The sequence below is a fragment of the Pan troglodytes genome, chromosome 20 (genome assembly GCF_028858775.2).
Source record: "Pan troglodytes isolate AG18354 chromosome 20, NHGRI_mPanTro3-v2.0_pri, whole genome shotgun sequence".
Classification (NCBI taxonomy): Eukaryota; Metazoa; Chordata; class Mammalia; order Primates; family Hominidae; genus Pan; species Pan troglodytes.
Genome location: NC_072418.2, coordinates 12874642 through 12895579, shown reverse-complemented (window position 1 = coordinate 12895579; position 20938 = coordinate 12874642). Strand labels below are relative to the sequence as shown.

Sequence of the window (20938 nt, the reverse complement as noted above, 5' to 3'; positions counted from 1 at the left end):
TTTTAGTAGAGACAGGGGTTCACCATGTTGGCTAGGCTGGTCTCGAACTCCTGACCTCAGGTGATCCACCCGCCTCGGCCTCCCAAAGTGCTGGGATTACAGGCGTGAGCCACCGCATCTGGCCGCTGTACAATAATTTTTGAACCATTCGGTAACTTCAGGTTGGTCTTTCTTGCTTTTTTTCTTTTTTTTTTTATTGAGATGGAATTTTGCTCTTTCGCTCAGGCTGGAGTGAAGTGGCGCAATTTTAGCTCACTACAACCTCCACCCCCTGGGTTCCAGCGATTCTTCTGCCTCAGCCTCTCCAGTAGCTGGGATTATAGGCGCCCGCCACCCTGTCCGCCTAATTTTTGTATTTTTAGTAGAGACAGGGTTTTGTCGTGTTGGCCAGGCTGGTCTGGAACTCCTGACCTCAGGTGATCCACCCACCTCAGCCTCCCAAAGTCCAGGATTACACGGGTGAAACACCACGCCCGGCCGAGGCCGGTCTTTCATTGATCACCTTTCCTACCCTGATCCTAGTTAAATTAGACAGCAGTTGCAGTCAGTGCATACCTCGAATTTGTTTCAGAACAAGCAGTCCTAACGGGCTAGTTCAACCACCACCTTCCAAAGAAGGAACCTGGGGCAAGATCGAAATCCCTCACCTGTAAGCATACTCTCAGGATTTCTTCTTGTAGTAGGAAGATTTGCAAAGCGTTTATTTTTATTTTTATTTGAGACGGAGTCTCACTCTGTCGCCCAGGCTGTAGTGCAGTGGTGCGATCTCCGCTCACTTCAAGCTCCGCTTCCCAGGTTCACACCATTCTCCTGCCTCAGCCTCCCGAGTAGCTGGGACTACAGGCACCTGCCACCACGCCAGGCTAATTTTTTTTTGTATTTTTAGTAGAGACGGGGTTATTTATTTATTTACTTATTTATTTTTTGAGACGGAATCTCGCTCTTGTCGCCCAGGCTGGAGTGCAGTGGCGCGATCTCGGTTCACTGCAAGCTCCGCCTCCCGAGTTCACGCCATTCTCCTGCCTCCGCCTCCCGAGTAGCTGGGACTGCAGGCGCCCGCCACCACGCCCGGCTAATTTTTTTTTTTTTTTTTTGTATTTTTAGTAGAGACGGGGTTTCACTGTGTTAGCCAGGATGGTCTCGATCTCCTGACCTCGTGATCCGCCCATCTCGGCCTCCCAAAGTGCTGGGATTACAGTAGTGAGCCACCGTGCCCAGCTGCAAAGTGTTTCTTAATATTCCTGACCTTTGCGATCTCTTCACAGACTACCACGTGTGGAGTTTCTGAGGGTTGGATTTGACTTGCCTGATTCTCTGGCAAGATGTGTCTGGTTCTTTAAATGCAGCCTCAGGCTGGGCATGGTGGCTCACGCCTGTAATGCCAGCACTTTGGGAGACCAAGGCAGATGGATCACTTGAATTCAAGACCAGTCTGGCCAACGTGATGAAACCCCGTCTCTACTAAAAATACAAAAATTAGCTGGTCATGGTGGTGTGTGCCTGTAAACCCAGCTACTTGGGAGGCTGAAGCAGGAGAATTGTTTGAACCTGGGAGTTGGAGGTTACAGTGAGCCAAGAGTACACCACTGCTCTCCAGCCTGGGTAACAGAGTGAGACTCCGTCTCATAAATAAATAAATGAATAAATGCAGTCTCAGAGGATGTGTTGTTGTGTCTCAGTTGGAGCTACTTTTCAGATTGGGCCATCCTATTTCATTCCTTTAATATCGGAAGTAGAGATTTATAATAAAGTTACTTTCTGTGAGGCTATCAACACTTATTGATGACAAGTAGTAGAGGAATTTTGAAGTAAAAATACTTAAACTGCAGTGTTGTAGTATCTCCTTTCTAAGTTTCATTTCCTGTCTACTTACCCCACTGAAGAAGAAAAGAAAATTGCTGTCTTGAACACCTGGCACAAGTGATCCTCCCACCTCAGCCTTCCAAAGTTCTGAGATTACAGGCGTGAGCTACTGTGCCCACTGGTAGACAGTCTTTACTCCCACCACTGGACTCTAGAATCAGTTCAGGTGTTTTATTTCCATAGGACACTTTAATAGAAAGATCCAAACCAAATGGAAAAAATTAACTTGTCTTTTTTCCCTGCAACTTAGGAAGAAAAGAGACTCCGAAGTCAAACCAAAGAACCGTAAGTGCAGCGAACCTGCCTTTGTGCTTTGTTGTGAAACTGAATTGCTAACATAAGTATCTTGGTAAAATAACGGGTTGGTGTGGAACAGTGGGCACTAATCATATGTCTCTTATGTGGGCAAGTTCTGCTTGTGAAAGGTGAGACCACCCTGAAATGAAGGCTGAAGTTAACTTTTTTAACTTTAATTTAATTTAATTTAATTTTGAGACGGAGTCTTGCTGTGTCACCCAGGCTGGAGTACAGTGGTGCAATCCCAGCTCACTGCAACCCCCACCTCCTGGGCTCAAGCAATTCTCCTGTCTCAGCCTCCCGAGTAGCTGGGAGTATGGGCCTGTACCACCATGCCCAACTAATTTTTGTATTTTTAGTAGAGACAGGGTTTCACCATATTGGTCAGGCTGGTCTTGAACTCCTGACCTCACGTGACCCACCTGCCTCAGCCTCCCAAAGTGCTGGGATTACGGGGTGAAGTTAGCTTCGATTTCTCCTCCCAACCCCAGGGCCCTTCTCAGGGTTGGTCACACAGCTGTGTGTCATGTGGTAGTGAAAGGCCATCAAGTGAGCAGCTGTGTCACTTACCTTTCACTGTGAAAATGCTGTGTGACAAATGGCTCCAAGGCCAGAGGCCTAGAACAGTGAGCATTTTTCAAGCTCACTTGTCTACAGCTTGGTGGCTGTCGGCTGATCTTGAGCTGGCTTAGTGGGGATGGCTGGGCTGACCCAGCTCTGCCTCCGCAATTTGGCCAGGCTGGGTACACGCTTGTGGCTGTGCCAGACCACAAGGGCAGAAATGAAAAGTAGCACTTTTTCAAACCTCTGTTGAAAAAAGTTGGGCCAGGTGCAGTAGCTCGTGCCTATAATCTCAGCATTTTGAGAGGCTGAGGCGGGTGGATCACTTGAGGTCAGGAGTTCAAGATCAGCCTGGCCAACATGGTGAAACCCCGTCTCTAATAAAAATACAAAAAATTAGCTGGGTGTGGTGGTGCATGCCTGTGGTCCCAGCTACTTGGAGACTGAGGCAGGAGAATCACTTGAACCCGGGAGGCGGTGGTTGCAGTGAGCCGAGATCACATCACTGCACTCCAGGCTAGGTGATAGAGCGAGACTCTGCCTCAAGAAAAAAAAAAAAAGGAAAAAAGAAAAAGAAAACAATTAGCTGAAGCAAATTTTGAGACTGAGCCTGAATCCAGAGGTGGGCAGAATACCCCACCTGAGCGGCAGGGCCCTGGCAGAGTGGGAGGTGAAGACTCGGACCCCTGTGTGCAGTCAGCTGTCCACGGTCACTGACTGACGCTGATCGCACATCAGCCCAGCTCTCAACCTAGGCAGGCCAGACATGGGTCTTCCTCCACCGCAGGCTGGATTCCCATCAGGCCACGGAAATCATGACATCCCTTTGTCTGCTTTTTGTATTAAACCACTGGCATCTCTGACCAACATTCAGATGGGGTATTGATGGTGTTCCTGAAGACCTTGAGTCCTGGAGTAGTAAATGCCCTCTGGGCTTCCTGCAGTGAAGACAGGAGAGGCAGCCTGTCCTCTGAACCTGGGGAGGAGCTTGTGTCAGCCCTTAGGAGCTGTTGGCTCCGGTGCAGGGCCCCCCCGAGCTGACCAGCCTGTGTGTGTGTTGTCTTCTGTGACAGAACACCCAAACAGAAACTGAAGGAGGAGCCGGACAGAGAAGCCAGGGCAGGCGTGCAGGCTGACGAGGACGAAGATGGAGACGAGAAAGTAAAGGCGGGTTATTTGTTTCTGAACTCCCCCTCATTCTTCTGCTCCTGTTTGCTTGGGCGGGAGTGCGCAGGGTGGGGCTCTGGGTTCAAGTCCAGCCCCATCCACCCAGGCTCCATGGGGCCATCCAGACTCTGGGAAGGTCACCTTTTCCTCCTTTTGGGGGCCGGGATTTGTGGCTGGATGCCTGTGCTGGATGCCTGGTGAACACTCAGTTGTCCTCTGTCTTTCACACTAGAGAGGGTCTGTGTGAGCCTGGGCTGAGATGTGCATGAAGCATCCTCTGCTGAGGCCTCACTGCTGAGAAGCCTTGACACACAGTCAGCTCCGACGCACATGTCAGCCACACCTTGATTCTTTCCCAGCCTCCTACGTTCTGAGTCTAGCTCTCCCCCTGCCAGCCTCCCCAGTCTAGTTTAGCCAAGTGCATGCGTTTAAACCCTAAAGCATCATGTGGAAAACCGCTGGGCCTCTGTCAAAGTACAGGATGGCCAGGTTGCCTGCAGGCCCTCCTGCGTGAACTCTAGGGAAGGGAGCTAGGTCATCGGTGGGGGGCGGCGGGTCCCTATCTAAGAGACGCCGAAGACCCCAAGAGGGTCTCTGGGTTTCCGCCTGTTACGATCTAGAGAGTGGAGCCCAAGGTCACGGGCTTGCTGGGTGACAAGCACCCTCACTTCTGACCTGGTCGCCAATGGGCTTCCATCCTCACCCCATAGCAGGGGAGCCTTTGGTATTGCCTCCAGCCTCCCATCCCTCACCTCTTCTGTCCAAATGTTGGTCACCTTACTGTCAGCACTCCTTTAGACTGGAGTAGTCACATTACTCCCTGCCCTCTATTGGAAACTGGCAGGGGCCTGAGCTCACACTGCCAGCACTTTTGCCTCACGGTAGAAAGGGATGTGAGGGCTGGGCATGGTGGCTCACTACTGTAATCCCAGCACTTTGGGAGGCTGAGGTGGGTGGATCACTTGAGGTCAGGAGTTTGAGACCAGCCAGGCCAACATGGTGAAATCCGGTGTCACCTAAAAATATAAAAATTAGCCGGGCATGGTGGCATGTGCCTCTAATCCCAGCTACTTGGGAGGCTGAGGTAGGAGAATCACTTGAACCCAGGAGACAGAGGTTGCAGTGAGCCAAGATTATGCCGCTGCACTCCAGCCTGGGCAACAGAGCGAGACTCTGTCTCAAGAAAATAATATAGTAATAATAATAAAAGCAGTGCCCAGAGAACAAGGATTGTTGGCTGCTCCACCCCAGGGGGCCCCTTGCACAGGAGGTGCCGTCTCTGCCTCCCAAAGCTCTAAGAGCCACTGTCCCCCATCCCAAGAGACAGGGTCTTGCTTTGTCACCCAGGCTGGAATGCAATGGTGCAATCACGGTTCACTGTAGACTCAACCTTCCAGGCTCAGGTGATCTTCCCACCTCAGCCTCCCAAGTAGCTGGGACTATAGGCAGGCACCACCATGTCCAGCTAATTTTTTTTTTAATTTTTTTGTAGAGATAGGGTTTTGCCATGTTGCCCAGGCTGGTCTCAGTCAAACTCCTGGACTCGAGTTATCCACCTATCTCAGTCCCCCAAAGTGGCGGAGTGGTAGGATTACAGGCACGAACCATTGCATTCAGTCTGTTTGGTTTGTTCTCTCTTTTTTTTTTTTTTTTTTTTTTTTTAAGACAGTCTCTCTCTGTCATGCAATGGTGTGATCTCGAATCACTGCAACCTCCACCTCCCAGGTTCAAGTGATTCTCCTGTCTCAACCTCCTGAGTAGCTGGGATTACAGGCGTGTGCTACTATGCCTAGCTAATTTTTATATTTTTAGTAGAGACGGATTCATCATGTTGGCCAGGCTGGTCTCTAACTCCTGATCTCAAACAATCCACCTGCCTCAGCCTCCCAAGGTGCTGGGATTATGTGTGTGAGGCACCACGCCCGGCGTGTTTGTTTTTTTGTTTTTTTTTTGAGACGGAGTCTCGCTCTGTCACCCAGGCTGGAGTGCAGTGGCGCGATCTCGGCTCACTGCAAGCTCCGCCTCCCGGGTTCACGCCATTCTCCTGCCTCAGCCTCCTGAGTAGCTGGGACTACAGGCGCCCGCTACCACGCCCGGCTAATTTTTTGTATTGTTAGTAGAGATGGGGTCTCACCGTGTTAGCCAGGATGGTCTCGATCTGCTGACCTCGTGATCCGCCCGCCTCGGCCTCCCAAACTGCTGGGATTACAGGCGTGAGCCACCGCGCCCGGCCTTTTTTTTTTTTTTTTGAGACAGGATCTTGCTCTGTTTCCCAGGCTAGAGTGCAGGAGTGCAGTGGTGCTATCATAGCTCACTGCAGTCTCCTGGGTTCAAGTGATTCTCCCACCTCAGCCTCCCAAGTAGCTGGCACTATAGGCATGTACCGCCATGGATGTCTACTTTTTAAACTTATTTTTTGTAAGACAGGCGCGGTGTCTCACGCCTATAATCCCAGCATTTTGGGACGCTGAGGTGGGCGGATCACCTGAAGTCAGGAGTTTGAAATCAGCCTGACCAACATGGTGAAACCCCAGCTCTACTAAAAATACAAAATTAGCTGGGTGTGGTGGCGAATGCCTGTAATCCCAGCTACTAGAGAGGCCGAGGCAGGAGAATCGTTTGAACCTGAGAGGCAGAGGTGAGCCAAGATCATACCATTGCACTCCAGCCTGGGCAACAAGAGTGAATTAATCTCTCTCTCTCTCTCCATATATATATATATTAACCATATATATATGCTGCTTTTTGTATTAAACCACTGGCATCTCTGACCAACATTCAGATGGGGTATTGATGGTGTTCCTGAAGACCTTGAGTCCTGGAGTAGTAAATGCCCTCTGGGCTTCCTGCAGTGAAGACAGGAGAGGCAGCCTGTCCTCTGAACCTGGGGAGGAGCTTGTGTCAGCCCTTAGGAGCTGTTGGCCCCGGTGCAGGGCCCCCCGAGCTGACCAGCCTGTGTCATATATATATATAGTATGTTTTGCAGAGATGGGGTCTCAGCATGTTGCCCAGGCTGGCCTCGAACTCCTGGCATCAAGCCTCCTGCCTTAGCCTCCCAAAGTGCTGGGTTTACAGGCACATGCCACTGCACACAGCCTGTAAATAAAGTTTTATTGGAACAGAGCCACACTTTCTCATTTACATTTTGCCTGTGGGTGCTTTTGTGCTACCATAGCAGAGATGATCATCCTGACACAGACCACGTGGTCAGCAAAGCTGAAAATACTGATCCTCTGGCTCTTACAAAAACAGTTTGCCAAGCCCTGGTCTAGGAGGTTCTTTAGTGCCCTCTTGTTAGTTTCAGGTGGGGAATTAAGTGAGGGAAAGTGAAGCCTCGTGTCTACCCGGTAGATCTGCCCAGGCCTGCCTGTCTTCCAGCTCCACAGTGCTGGGATCCCTAACCTGTAACTTCAGTGTTTGCATTTTATCTCACTCTGGCTCAGAAACTAATTTTTTCCCTTCTTTATCTCTCTACCTCCCCCTTATTTTTCTGTCAGGATGAGAAGAAGCACAGAAGTCAACCCAAAGATCTGTAAGTGTTTAAAATGCTTGTGCTTTTGTGTCATCTGGATCAGTAGAAAGCCTGTTCTAGGCCAGGTGTGGTGGCTTGCACCTGTAATCCCAGCACTTTGGGAGGCTGAGGTGGGTGAATCACCTGAGGTCAGGAGTTCGAGACCAGCCTGGCCAACATGGTGGAACCCTGTCTGTACTAAAAATACAAAAATTAGCTGGGTGTGGTGGCGGGTGCCTATAATCCCAGCTACTCGGAAGGCTGAGGCAGAACTGCTAGAAGCCAGGAGGTGGAGGTTGCAGTGAGCCAAGATTGCGCCACTGCACTCCAGCCTGGACAACAAGAGTGAAACTCTATCTCCAAAAAAAAAAAAAAAGCCTGTTCTAGAAACCTGTGGTGATGTAGATGTGTGGGGACCCTGGGGCCTCTGAAGGCCTCGTCTCGGGATGACAAGCTGGCAGTGTGCCTATAGAGCTCCCATGGGTATCTTGCTTTCCCATGAGGAGGCATTAGTTTGTCACTTTCCGTGCGAATTGGCGATGTGGTTAGTGTTTCTAAGCTGCTACTTGCTGTGTATCTGTTCACGCTGCAGAGCTGCCAAACGGAGGCCCGAAGAAAAAGAACCTGAAAAAGTAAATCCACAGATTTCTGATGAAAAAGACGAGGATGAAAAGGTAAAGGTCTCACTTTTCTTTCTTTCTTTTTTTTTTTTTTTTTTTCCCAAGATGGGGTTTCGCCATGTTGCCCAGGCTGGTCTTAGGAAAAAGAAGACTGGGCGTGGTGGCTCACGCCTGTAATCCCAGCACTTTGAGAGGCTGAGGCAGGTGAATCACATGAGGTCAGGAGTTCAAGACCAGCCTGACCAATATGGTGAAACCCTGTCTCTACTAAAAATACAAAAATTAGCTGGGCACGGTGGTGCACGCCCGTAGTGCCAGCTACTCGAGAGGCTGAGATAGGAGAATCGCTTGAGCCTGGGAGGTGGAGGTTGTAGTGAGCCGAGATCACACTCCAGGCTGGGGACACAGCAAAATTAGCTGGGCGTGGTGGCATATGCCTGTAGTCCCAGCTGCTTGGAAGCCTGAGGCACGAGAATTGCTTGAACCCAGGAGGCGGAGGTTGCTGTGAGCTGAGACCGTGCCACTGTACTCCTGCCTGGACAACAGAGCAAGACTCTGTCTCAAAAAAAAAAAAAAATGCTGGGCACAGTGGCTCACGCCTGTCTTCCCAGCACTTTGGGAGGCCAAGGCAGGCGCATCACCTGAGGTCAGGAGTTTGAAACCAGCCTGGACAACATGGTGAAACCCTGTCTCTACTAAAAATACAAAAATTAGCCAGTTGTGGTGATAGGGGCCTGTAATCCCAGCTGCTTGGGAAGCTGAGGCAGGAGAGTCACTTGAACCCAGGAGGTAGAGGTTGCAGTGAGCCGAGATCACACCATTGCACTCCAGGCTGGGGACACAGCAAGACTCTGTCTCAAAACCAACAACAAAAAATACAAGGACGTTGGTCTTATTGGATGGGGCCCCACCTTTATTACCTCATTTAACCATAATTGTCTCCTTAAAGACTCTACATCCAAATACAGTCACATAGCAGGTTAGTCTTAACATATGAATTTTGCAGGGGACATGACTCAGTCTGTATACCCCCTCATCAATTGTTTGCTTACCTTTACATTTTAGTATTTATTTTTGAGACAGGGTCTCACTCTTGTCGAGGCTGGAGTGCAGTGGTACAGTCATAGCTACCATAGCCTCAAACTCCTGGGCTGAAGCAATCCTCCCACCTGGGCCTTCAAGGTAGCTGGGACTACAGGCAGATGGCACTACACCCAGTTAACTTTCTATTTTTGTAGAGACAGGGTTTTACTGTGTTGCCCAGGCTGGTCTTGAGCTCCTGTGCTCAAGCAGTCCTCCCACCTGGGCTTCTTCAAGTGCTGGGATTACAGGCATGGGCCACTGTGCCTGGCCAGTTATTTATTTATTTATTTATTTACTTATTTATTTATTTTTTGAGACAGAGTGTCGCTCTGCCGCCAGGCTGGAGTGCAGTGGAGCGACATTGGCTCACTGCAACCTCTGTCTCCCTGGTTCAAGCTATTCTCCTGCCTCAGCCTCCTGAGTAGCTGGGACTACAGGCATGCGCCACTGCGCCCAACTAATTTTTGTATTTTTAGTAGAGACAGGGTTTCACCATCTTGGCGAGGATGGTCTCAATCTCTTGACCTCGTGATCCATCCGCCTCGGTCTCCCAAAGTGCTGGGATTACAGGCGTGAGCCATCGCGCCCGGCCCTGTGCCTGGCCAATTATTTGTTTACCTTGAGGTGTCCACTTACACAGGAAAGCTAAGGTTTTAAAAAATTGGCTTCTCCTCTAAATCTTTTCAGGAAGTCTTTGGTTATGAGATTTATTTATTCATTTATTTTGAGATGGAGTCTCACTCACTCTGTCGCCCAGGCTGGAATGCTGTGGCATGATCTCTGCTTACTGCAACCTCTACGTCCCGGGTTCAAGCAGTTCTTCTGCCTCAGCCTTCTGAGTATCTGAGATTACAAGTGCCCTCCTGGCTAATCTTTGTATTTTTGGTAGAGACGTGATTTCGCCATGTTGGCCAGGCTGGTCTGGACCTCCTGACCTCCACTCATCTGTGTGCCTTGGCCTCCCAAAGTGCTGGGATTACAGGCATGAGCCACTGTGCTGGGCCTGACTATAAGATTTTGTATTCTATGACTTTAGATGGTAGAGTGAGTCAGAGTTCACCTGCTGGCCCTCTCACTGCCTCCCTCCCCTTCTCTCTGTTTTATGATAATCACTTATACAAAGTTCTTAACACCGAAGCACTATCTGGGTGTAAAACACTCTCTTAGCCTTTAATTCTCTTTTGTTTTCCCTGTGTAGGAGGAGAAGAGACGCAAAACGACCCCCAAAGAACCGTAAGAATTTATTCTTGACATTATCCAAAGCAGATGGTAATGTTAAAATGATGGTTCTAGAACAAAAGGGAAGGGGTTTTAGTAATTGCCAGAGCAACCTTAGGCTCATTTTGGATCGGGTTGGTGAACATAGGACCAAGGTGCGTCAGGCAGGATGCCCCTGCGGTGAAGAGCCACTGTGACCACACGCCTGGGCCTCACCGCCACAGCCGGTGCCTCCCTGTGCCACAGGCACCTCAGGCAGAAACCTCACAGGGGCGATTTTGATATTTTCTGAAACAATTAAACAAACGATCTTGTGATTTTTTTTTTTTCCCCCCAGAACGGAGAAAAAAATGGCTCGCGCCAAAACAGTCGTGAACTCCAAGGTAAACATCTGCTGGGAATAAAGCTGGTGGCGGCGCTCACGAGGCGGCTGGGAGCCGCTCTCTGAGTGCCATCATCTGTGTTCCTGCTCCCACAGACCCACCCTCCCAAGTGCATTCAGTGTGGGCAGTACCTGGACGACCCTGACCTCAAATATGGGCAGCACCCACCAGACGCGGTACGTACAGCTCTCTTCCCAGCCTTCCTCTGCCCGTCCCTTGTCTCACTGCTCACCAGCCCCGTGTCCTTCAGGTGGATGAGCCACAGATGCTGACAAATGAGAAGCTGTCCATCTTTGACGCCAACGAGTCTGGCTTTGAGAGTTATGAGGCGCTTCCCCAGCACAAACTGACCTGCTTCAGGTAAGTGCACTTTCGTGTGCATGTTTGCTTCGTGGAAGGAGGCACATCCCGAGAGGTGCCTGCGGGCTCACGATTCTGGTGATGTTTTTTAGTGCCTGACCTGCAACATGTCTTAAGCTAACACTTCGTGGATAAGAGCCACCGTGGAGGGCTGGGCGCAGTGGCTCATGCCTGTAATCCTAGCACTTTGGGAGGCCGAGGTGAGCAGATCACTTCAGGTCAGGAGTTCGAGACCAGCCTGGCCAACATGGCGAAACCTACCGAAAATACAAAAAGTAGCCAGGTGTGGTGGTACGCGACTGTAATCCCAACTACTCGAGAGGCTTAGGCAGGAGAATTTCTTGAACTCTGGAGGCGGAGGCTGCAGTGAGCCGAGGTGGTGCCACTGCATTCCAGTCTGGGCGACAGAGCAAGACTCCGTCTCAAAGAGCCACCGTGGAAAGCTGGTGAAGGGACAATAGAGCTTTGCTGATTTTTGGTTTGGTTTTTGGGTTTTTACACTACACGTATTACCCCTCCATTCTGCCCACATCCTGAGGGTCACACGCTCAGATTAAGGCCTGCTCTGTGCTAGGTACCAGTGATCTAGGTGTTGTGGATGTAGCTGCTCAGGTCCTGCCTTCACGGAGCCAGAAATGGGTGATACCTGTTGGGTAGTGACAGCCATGACAGATTTTAAAAGCCTGGTGACATGCAGAGAGAATAAGTGGGAGGAGGAAGTTCTGTGAAGACGGGAGAGGCAGTGATTTTCAGTAAAGACCTTGGTGGCCTGTGAGAGAAGAGGCCGAGGGGATGGCCGGGGTGGGGCACCCTAGGTAGAAGGGGACACCATTACCAGGGCTCGGAGGGGCCTGTGCCAGCTGTGGAAGGTGAATGGTGAGTCTGGTGTGGTGGTTGCTGGGTTGGGGCTGGGCCACACAGGGCCTTGCAGGCCTCAGCACTGACTCTCCTGTCCTCTGAGGGAAGGTGCCTGGCGTCCGGCCCGTACCTTCACCGAGGCTCACGTCAGCTCTTGAGTGGGCAGAGGCCCCGTGCTCTCAGGCATCCCCAGCCCCATTTTGCTCCCTCTCCCTGCGGGTGCAGTTACCCTCCAGGGCTTCACCTTGTTCTTCGTGGGAAATGCCTCAGCTCCAGGAACGGCCCTGCCTCCTTTTAGGCCTGGGTGGTATTTTCCCTCTCTGTGAAGAGGAGGGGGAAGTGCCTTGGGGGCCCCTGTTGGAAGCACCCCCAGGCAGCGGTTCCTGCACCCACTGGGAGGGCACCCACACGTTCCCCGTGCTTGGCTGATGGTTGTTCCCCTCCCTCTCCTTCTATGGGATCCTTCTATCTAGATCAAGATGCTGTTGCGTCCACCAGCAACCGCTAGCCCCCCCAGGCCTGGCCCAAAGCAGGGCCACACACCTCTGCCTGCTGGTGTGAGTGAGGTGTGCTGTGGTGGGCAGAGCTGGCAACCATGCCCGAGGGCCTCACTCTGGCCTTCACCAGGACAAAGGCTTGGGGGAGCCTGGGGCTGGGGCTGCCAGAGTCCTGAGTGTCTCAGCTTCCTCCCTAAGTTGAGATCTATCATAGATTCGTTCCTGGAGGGTGGATGGTGGCCTGGAGGACACTTTCCAGAAGTCACATGCCTTCTGTCCACTGGAGCTGGACTGCCTGAGTTATTTAGGTACTCTCCATACTGCTGTACTTGGCTTGAAACTGGCGATAGACGCCAGTCATGGGTGGGGTCTGGCCTACCAACCAGTGGGTCCTGCCCCTGCCTGGGGCTTAGAGCTTCTCTCCCATGTCTCCCCTGTGGAGAGAGCCTCCAGCCCACCTGCGCAGCGGGGAGCGGGACCCCCTCTTCTGTAGGCCCTCCCTTGATCCACACTGTCTTCATCTCTCTGTCTCTTCTTCTGGGCCTTACATCCTGAGGCAGGGCTGCAACCTATTCTGTCTGCCATGCCTGGCACGCAGTAGGGGAGCTCCGCAGGAGGTATGCAGTGTTTTGTTTGAGCCTTTCTGGCTTCTAAGGCACTAAGCTGGGTGAGTGTGTTGGAGGGTGCTCTCCAGAGACCTGTGCAGACTTCATATGGGGGCTCTGAGGATAGCCCAGCATCTTTGGCCGGGAAAGGGTGGTCCTTGTCTAGATGAGCAGGTTTGTAAGCAGAACACCCAGTTCATGTCTTTTTCCTTGAGTTTGACATCTTGCCTCTCTGTCTTCACTAAAGAACGTGCTCCCGAATGTCAAGGGGCATCTGGACAGTGGGGCCGCGGGTGTTTGAGATTTATGCCCAAAAGGAGGCAGAAGTCCTTCCTTCCCACATCCCTTTTCATACTGTTCTATAACCTGCTTTATTTTCTAAATTGAGGTCTAACTCGTATAATATAAAATTAACCATATGAGGTATCTTGAATAGGTGAATTCATAGGTATAGAAAGCAGATTGGTGGTTGCCGGGGGCTGGGGGCTGAGGGCCGGTTGGGAGGAGACTGGAGAGTGACTGCTACTTGATGGGAATGAGGCTTTATTAACATTTGAGTGACAGAAATGTTCTGCAGCTGAATAGAGCTAGTGGCTGCACTGCATAGTGGAAGGTGTTCTAGAAACCGGTATTTCCCGCACTGTAAGTCTGACTGATCTTTTGGTATTGCTGTTGCAGACACACATACACTTGATGCTTAGGTGGGAGAATAAGGTAGAAACTCCGGGTGATAGAACACTGTCTTAATCCAGTGTTCCCGCAACCAAAAAATGAGTGTCGGGGCCAGGCATGGTGGTTCAGCCTATAATCCCAGCAGTTTGGGAGGCTGAGGTGGGTAGATCACTGGAGATAAAGAGTTTGAGACCAGCCTGCTACACATAGTGAAACCCCGTCCCTACTAAAAATACAACAATTAGCCGGGCGTGGTGGTTCAGGCCTGTAATCCCAGCTACTCGGGAGGCTGAGGCAGGAGAATTACTTGAACCTGGGAGGTGGAGGCTGCAGTGAGCCAAGATTATGCCATTGCGCTCCAGCCTGAGGGATAGAGCAAGACTCTGTCTCAAAAACAAACAAAAAAAGAGTGTCAGACTTGTACATTCTCTCATTGCCTCGTGCCTGATCTGAAGTCTGCACGAAGACCCGCCTTCACGGCTTAGCTGGTAAGCATGTGCTTTGTTTCCTGTCTAGTGTGTACTGTAAGCATGGTCACCTGTGTCCCATCGACACCGGCCTCATCGAGAAGAATATCGAACTCTTCTTTTCTGGTTCAGCAAAACCAATCTATGATGATGACCCGTCTCTTGAAGGTAAGGAATAGTCCGGGATTATGTTTGGGGCACACTTTAAAAACAGCCAGGCAGGGTGGCTCACATCTGTAATCCTAGCACTTTGGGGGTCTGAGGCCAGAGGATCACTTGAGCCCGGGAGTTTGAGACGAGCCTGGACAACATAGCAAGAGCCCGCCTCTATTAAAAAAATATATATAGCATATATATATAGTATACATATATACTTATATGTATAGTATACATATGTACTTATATATATGTATAAATAAAAAACATACTTATGAAGCAATAGTCAGCTGGAGTTGCTGCTGCCTCTTAAAGTTAGGGTGTGAGACTTTGTGCCAGGAGCAGCTGTAGGCCAAGTCATTGTGATGACTGAGGAGCACCCGACCTGGCTGATGGGATGTCTGCTGAGTGGGCGCTTGGAGCGCCTCCTGGGTTTGGGATGTGAGTCAGAGCCTTTAGTCCATTTCCTTTTTCTGCTCTAGGTGGTGTTAATGGCAAAAATCTTGGCCCCATAAATGAGTGGTGGATCACTGGCTTTGATGGAGGTGAAAAGGCGCTCATCGGCTTCAGCACCTGTAAGTGTGTGGCCCATCATAGGCTGGCCGGGGTCTGAAAGGGGCCTTCATGTTCTCCTTCCTGGGGGCTGACGGGGCTCTGGTGGGAATTCTCAGCAGGCTTGCAGAAGGCCATGTGACTGGGAACCTTAGCAGGTTCAGCTGGGGTAGCCTCTTGTGTTAGTTATGACTGGCTCTGGAACTGACTCTCCAGTTGTAAGAGCAGGTCTTGGCCAGATATGGTGGCTCACACCTGTAATCCCGGCACTTTGGGAGGCCGAGTTGGGATCATTTGAGGCCAGGAATTCGAGACCAGCCTAGCCTGGCCAACATGGTGAAACCCCCTCTCTACCAAAAATACAAAAATTAGCCACGCATGGTGGTGCATACCTGTAATCCCAGCTACTTGGGAGGCTATGGCAGGAGAATCACGTGAACCCAGGAGACAGAGGTTGCAGTGAGCCGAGATCACACCACTGCCCTCCAGCCTGGGTGACGGAGCAAGACTCTGTCCTCCCCTGCAAAAAAAAAAAGAGCAGGTCTTCTTCTTGCAACCCAAACCCAGACTGAATTCCAAACACCAGAGATGAGCTCAATGAAGGCCTACTCAGCTAGTCTTCGCTCTCTGGCTGGCTCAGACAGGCTTCTTCAGAACAAGCCAGCTATGATGTGTTGTGCCCTATGTTTCTGACATTTGGGTACGGGATGACTTTTAGACTGTTGGGTGAGTTTGGTAGATTCCTCCATGCCCTGTGGCCACTGTAGGCGCCATCGGATTCCAGCCCCTTTTCCACACCTCCTCTGTTCACCCCAGCATTTGCCGAATACATTCTGATGGATCCCAGTCCCGAGTATGCGCCCATATTTGGGCTGATGCAGGAGAAGATCTACATCAGCAAGATTGTGGTGGAGTTCCTGCAGAGCAATTCCGACTCGACCTATGAGGACCTGATCAACAAGATCGAGGTAAGAGATCGAGGGTCCTCAGCATCCGGGATTCCCACTGGAAACTTGCCTTCAGAACCAGCAGACACTGTTCTTCAGTTGGATTTAGGCCAGTTTGGCTTAAGCATGAGAGAAACCTGTTCTCTTTCAAGACCACGGTTCCTCCTTCTGGCCTCAACTTGAACCGCTTCACAGAAGACTCCCTCCTGCGACACGCGCAGTTTGTGGTGGAGCAGGTGGAGAGTTATGACGAGGCCGGGGACAGTGACGAGCAGCCCATCTTCCTGACGCCCTGCATGCGGGACCTGATCAAGCTGGCTGGGGTCACGCTGGGACAGAGGTAAGGATGCGGCGGGGACCAGAGTGAAGACTGGAGACCGGGGAGGGTAGAGCATGGCCCACATCCTCTGTCCCAGTCCTCTGAGATGCTGGAACCTCTCCCGTAGGCGAGCCCAGGCAAGGCGGCAGACCATCAGGCATTCTACCAGGGAGAAGGACAGGGGACCCACGAAAGCCACCACCACCAAGCTGGTCTACCAGATCTTCGATACTTTCTTCGCAGAACAAATTGAAAAGGATGACAGAGAAGACAAGGAGAACGCCTTTAAGCGCCGGCGATGTGGCGTCTGTGAGGTAATCTCACCTGTGGGGGCTCCCGCTCCCCTAAGGTGGCCCAGCCTCTGGCCTGATCTGAGGACTGCTCCATCTTTCTCTCTGTGGCTTGAGACTCTGGCTGCTCAAATGTGACCCCTGAGACAGAAATTAGTTAGTGGTCTGGGAGGACCCTGCATGCTTCATTGAACGTCAATAGGACAGATGTCCACAGAGGCATGCTTGGGTGCTTTGCTGATAATGCCACTGTCCTTAATTGAAGAGCCTGGCTTCTGGGTGGCTCTACTGTGCCTGCATCTCACTGTCTGAAGGCCCCTGTTGGACTGCTAAGGGGGGTATTCACATCTAAGTGGGCACTTTGTCCAGCTTAGATTTGAGGCCCCCAGGAGGCGTTCCTTTCTGTGAGTTTTTAAAATATATGTTTACTTCACTCAGGAGGAACTAACTTCCTAGTCCTATGACCCAAAGACCAGGACTATTTTGATACCTATTACCTGACTTTCTTTTGGATAAAGACTGGCTTCAGGGCTTCGCTTTTGATCCCCGCTGGCATCTCTTAACAGGAGCCTGCATGTCCTCACCATTGTTATTTTGGTTTTATTTTATTTTTCTTGGTTAACACACGTGTGTCCAATGTTTTATAACTTCTAAAATCTTTTTTTTTTTTTTTAATTTTTTTGAGACAGTCTCTCTCTGTCACCCAGGCTAGAGTGCAGTGGCACCATCTCAGCTCACCGTAACCTCCGCCTCCCGGGTTCAATCAGTTCTCCCACCTCAGCCTCCTGAGTGGCTGCGATTATAGGCACCCGCCACCATACCCGGCTAATTTTTTTTGTATTTTTAGTAGAGATGGGGTTTCACCATGTTGGCCAGGCTGGTCTTAAACTCCTGACCTTAAGTGATCTACCTACCTCGGCCTCCCAAAGTGCTGGGATTACAGGTGTGAGCCACTGTGCCCAGCCCTAAAATCATTTGTTTTTATTTGTGTAACGTTATGTGTTGATACTGGTAGATCTAGTTATTTCGTTTTAAATATTCTGTAGTATTTTGTTAAATGAATATCCTAACTTACTCCTCAATGATAGGCACCTCTTCAGTATTGTAAATATGTGGCAGCATCCTTGAGCAAAGCTTCTCGCGAGTGTATCTGCTGAGAAGTAGCGTTGCTGGGTTGGGGGTGTGTATTCTTAACTTTGATCTAGAAGATTGCTCTCCAAAATGGTTCTACCAACTTATCATTTGAGCAGTGTGCGTTCTTGTTTCCTCACACCACCTATCTGGCTTCTTAACCTTTGCCCATCTGGAGAATGGGAAGGGAATTTTATTTCTCTCACTTACCATATTTCTAATAAGGTTGAATATTGCTTTTTTTTTTTTTTGTAGAGACAGGGTCCTGCTGTGTTGCCTTGCCTGGTCTCAAACTCCTGGCTTCAAGTGGTCCTCCTGTCTTGGCATCCCAAACTGCCGGGATTAGAGGCATGAGGCACTGCACCCAGCCAAATAGGCACATTTTTAAAAGTCTTGGTTTTGTTGTTGTTGTTGTTGTTGCTGAGATGGGTCTCGCTCTGTCACCCAGTCTGGAATGCAGTGGCATGATTGTAGCTCACTGCATTCTCAACCTACTGGGCTCAAGTGATCTTCCCACCTTAGCCTCCCAAGTAGCTGGGACCACAGGTGCACGCCACCATGCCCAGCTAATTAAAAAAAAAACATTTTGTAGATGGGATTTTGCCATGTTGCCTAGGCTGGTCTTGAATGCCTGAACTCAAGCAGTCCTCCCGCCTTAGCATCCTGAGTTGCTGGGACTGCAGGAATTTGTCACACGCCTGGCCAATTTTAATTTTTTGTAGAGTTGGGGGTCTTAATATGTTGCCCAGGCTGGTCTTGAACTCTTGGACTCAAGTGATCCATCTACCTCTGCTTCAGCCTCCCAATGTACTGGTTCAGGCATGAGCCACCATGCCCAGCCTAAAAGTCTTAATTCACCGTTTGTTTCATTGTTGCTAAGGGCTGTGTGACTCACTTTTTTTTTTTTTTTTAAATTTTTTGAGACCTAAAAGTCTTAATGCATCATTTGTCTCATTGTTAGTAAGGGCTGTGTGATTTGCCCTTTTTTTTTTTTTTTTTTTTTTTTTTTTTTTGAGATGGAGTTTTACTCTTGTCGTCCAGGCTGGAATGTGGTGGTGTGATCTTGGCTCACTGTAATCTCCACCTCCCAGGTTCAAGCAATTCTCCTGCCTCAGCCTCCCAAGTAGCTGGGATTACAGGCACACCCTACCATGCCTGGCTAATCTTTGTATTTTTAGTAGAGATGGGGTTTCACCACGTTGGCCAGGCTGGTCTGGAATTCCTGACCTTAAGTGATCTGCCTGCCTCGGCCTTCTGAAATACTGGGATTACAGGCATGAGCCACTGTGCCCAGCCCTGATTTGCCTTTTTAATGCCATTTTTTAGGTGTGTCAGCAGCCTGAGTGTGGGAAATGTAAAGCCTGCAAGGACATGGTTAAATTTGGTGGCAGTGGACGGAGCAAGCAGGCTTGCCAAGAACGGAGGTAGGTCAGGCCGAGTCTTCCTCCTGTGGCAGAGGACTTGCCAGCTGGTGGCAGAGGACTTGCCAGCTGGTGGCGGATGCACTGTGGAGAAGGGCCCGCATGTGTGGGACAGCACCAGGATTCCTTCGTTAGGCATTGTCTCAGGGCCTGTCCCTGTTATGAAGAAAACAGCCCCGGTTGGTCTTACTTAGAAAAGGGGCCTTAGGTATAACCAGTGACATTGCAGGTGTCCCAATATGGCCATGAAGGAGGCAGATGACGATGAGGAAGTCGATGATAACATCCCAGAGATGCCGTCACCCAAAAAAATGCACCAGGGGAAGAAGAAAAAACAGAACAAGAATCGCATCTCTTGGGTCGGAGAAGCCGTCAAGGTAACCCTTGGAGCCCCTCGGTCAGCTCACTGCCATGTTCCCAATAAGCAGGTTGCCCTCTAGTATCTCGCCAACCTGACCTCTCAGGCAGCCTGAGCCCCGGCACTAAGAAACCTGTCTGTTTGCCCCTGAGAAGAGCGGGACTGGCCAAGAGACCATGTTCCATGGCTCAGTACCGGCAAGGCATTTTTGTGTGGCCACAAGGCTCAGTTCTCCTAATGTCCCAAAATGGGCATTTGACACAGTTCTAGGGGCGTCAGGCAGGTGAGCCCTCATAGCTTGTTTTTCTGTTTTGTTTTGTTTAAGATGGAGACTTGCTCTATCACCCAGGCTGGAGTGCAGTGGCACGATCTCAGCTTGCTGCAACCTCTGCCTCCCAGGTTCAAGCGATTCTCCTGCCCCAGCCTCCTGAGTAGCTGAGATTACAGGCGTGCACCACCATGCCAGGCTAACTTTTTTTGTATTTTTAGTAGAGACGGGGTTTCATCATGTTGCCCAGGCCATTCTCGAACTCCTGGCCTCAAGTGATCCACCCACCTCAGCCTCCCAAAGTGCTGGGATTACAGGCAGGAGCCACTGCGCCTGGCCCCTCATAGCTTGTTTCCAAGAGAGCCGTCACAGCCCCCTCTGGTGTGGGGTGGGTCTTTTTGGGGCACCAACAGATGGCCTCCCATCCGTTCTGTGGTCATTGGCTTCACTGAAGGTCAGTTCCTTTACCACAGTGTGTGAGAGAGGAGTGAGTATCCTCTGTGTTGCTTCTCTGATGTCCATAAATTAAAGATGCAATCAGTTCACTTAATTATGAGGCTTGCCACCTGCTGGCTGCCTGGGCCGTGGCTGAGCCCCTGCAGGAGGACAGACATGGGTACTGCTGCATGGCATGAGTGCCTCTGCAGGGTAGGGGGCTGGGAGGAGGCTGGGGCCATGAGGCCTTGCAGAGGTGACACCTGGGCTGAGATGGAGAAGGTCAGGTAGGACCTAGCCACACGACCTGGGGGAGAGCTGCACTGAGGTGGCAGTCAGCTTACTTTATTGGAGAAAAGGAAGGAGGCCCCTGCAGCTGGAGTGGCTTGAGCCAGGGGATGATGGGCAGGACAGGGGTCAGGGTTCAGGCTGTGGCCTTACAGACCATGGTGAGGTATTGTGGGCTGTGCTGTTAAAATCGAATCCTGGGACCCGAGTGGCAGAGCAGAAGTGGGAGGGACGTGGATGCCCTTGGCCACAGCATCTGGCCAAGGAAGGTGGATGTTCTCTTCTTTTTTCTTATTATTGAAGCCCTTGTAGAACAGGATGTTCTCTTTAGCAGCAACTCTTCATTGACTTCTTAATGAAATTGAGTCATGTCTTACTTTAAGTAACAGAGGACCATGCAAGTCAAGGCCAGCAAAGACCCTCAGAATGATCCTCCATGAACTTATGCTCTCATTTTCAGACTGATGGGAAGAAGAGTTACTATAAGAAGGTGTGCATTGATGCGGAAACCCTGGAAGTGGGGGACTGTGTCTCTGTTATTCCAGATGATTCCTCAAAACCGCTGTATCTAGCAAGGTTTGCATCTTTCTTTTTGCTTGACTTCTGCATGC

General features: G+C 50.5%; 1 protein-coding gene across 18 annotated transcripts in view; it reads left to right on the top strand.

Moving 5' to 3' along the window:
* The window catches only part of DNMT1 (DNA methyltransferase 1), a 62053-nt gene that overhangs the window by 24487 nt on the left and 16628 nt on the right, over positions 1–20938 (top strand). For 10 of the 18 annotated variants that reach the window (XM_001163764.4, XM_009434668.2, XM_512361.7 and 7 more), the window contains 16 exons: positions 2114–2148; positions 3795–3882; positions 7386–7420; positions 7992–8073; positions 10301–10335; positions 10658–10703; positions 10799–10879; positions 10954–11063; positions 14212–14330; positions 14801–14893; positions 15687–15838; positions 15970–16157; positions 16264–16450; positions 18884–18981; positions 19208–19355; positions 20788–20903. In XM_001163764.4, the coding sequence (XP_001163764.2) occupies positions 2114–2148; positions 3795–3882; positions 7386–7420; positions 7992–8073; positions 10301–10335; positions 10658–10703; positions 10799–10879; positions 10954–11063; positions 14212–14330; positions 14801–14893; positions 15687–15838; positions 15970–16157; positions 16264–16450; positions 18884–18981; positions 19208–19355; positions 20788–20903 (1613 nt within the window). Of the gene's footprint in view, positions 1–2113; positions 2149–3794; positions 3889–7385; positions 7421–7991; positions 8074–10300; positions 10336–10657; positions 10704–10798; positions 10880–10953; positions 11064–14211; positions 14331–14800; positions 14894–15686; positions 15839–15969; positions 16158–16263; positions 16451–18883; positions 18982–19207; positions 19356–20787; positions 20904–20938 lie in introns of all 18 variants that reach the window. The other 8 variants (XM_063800535.1, XM_009434667.3, XM_009434666.5 and 5 more) reach the window with 1 other exon arrangement.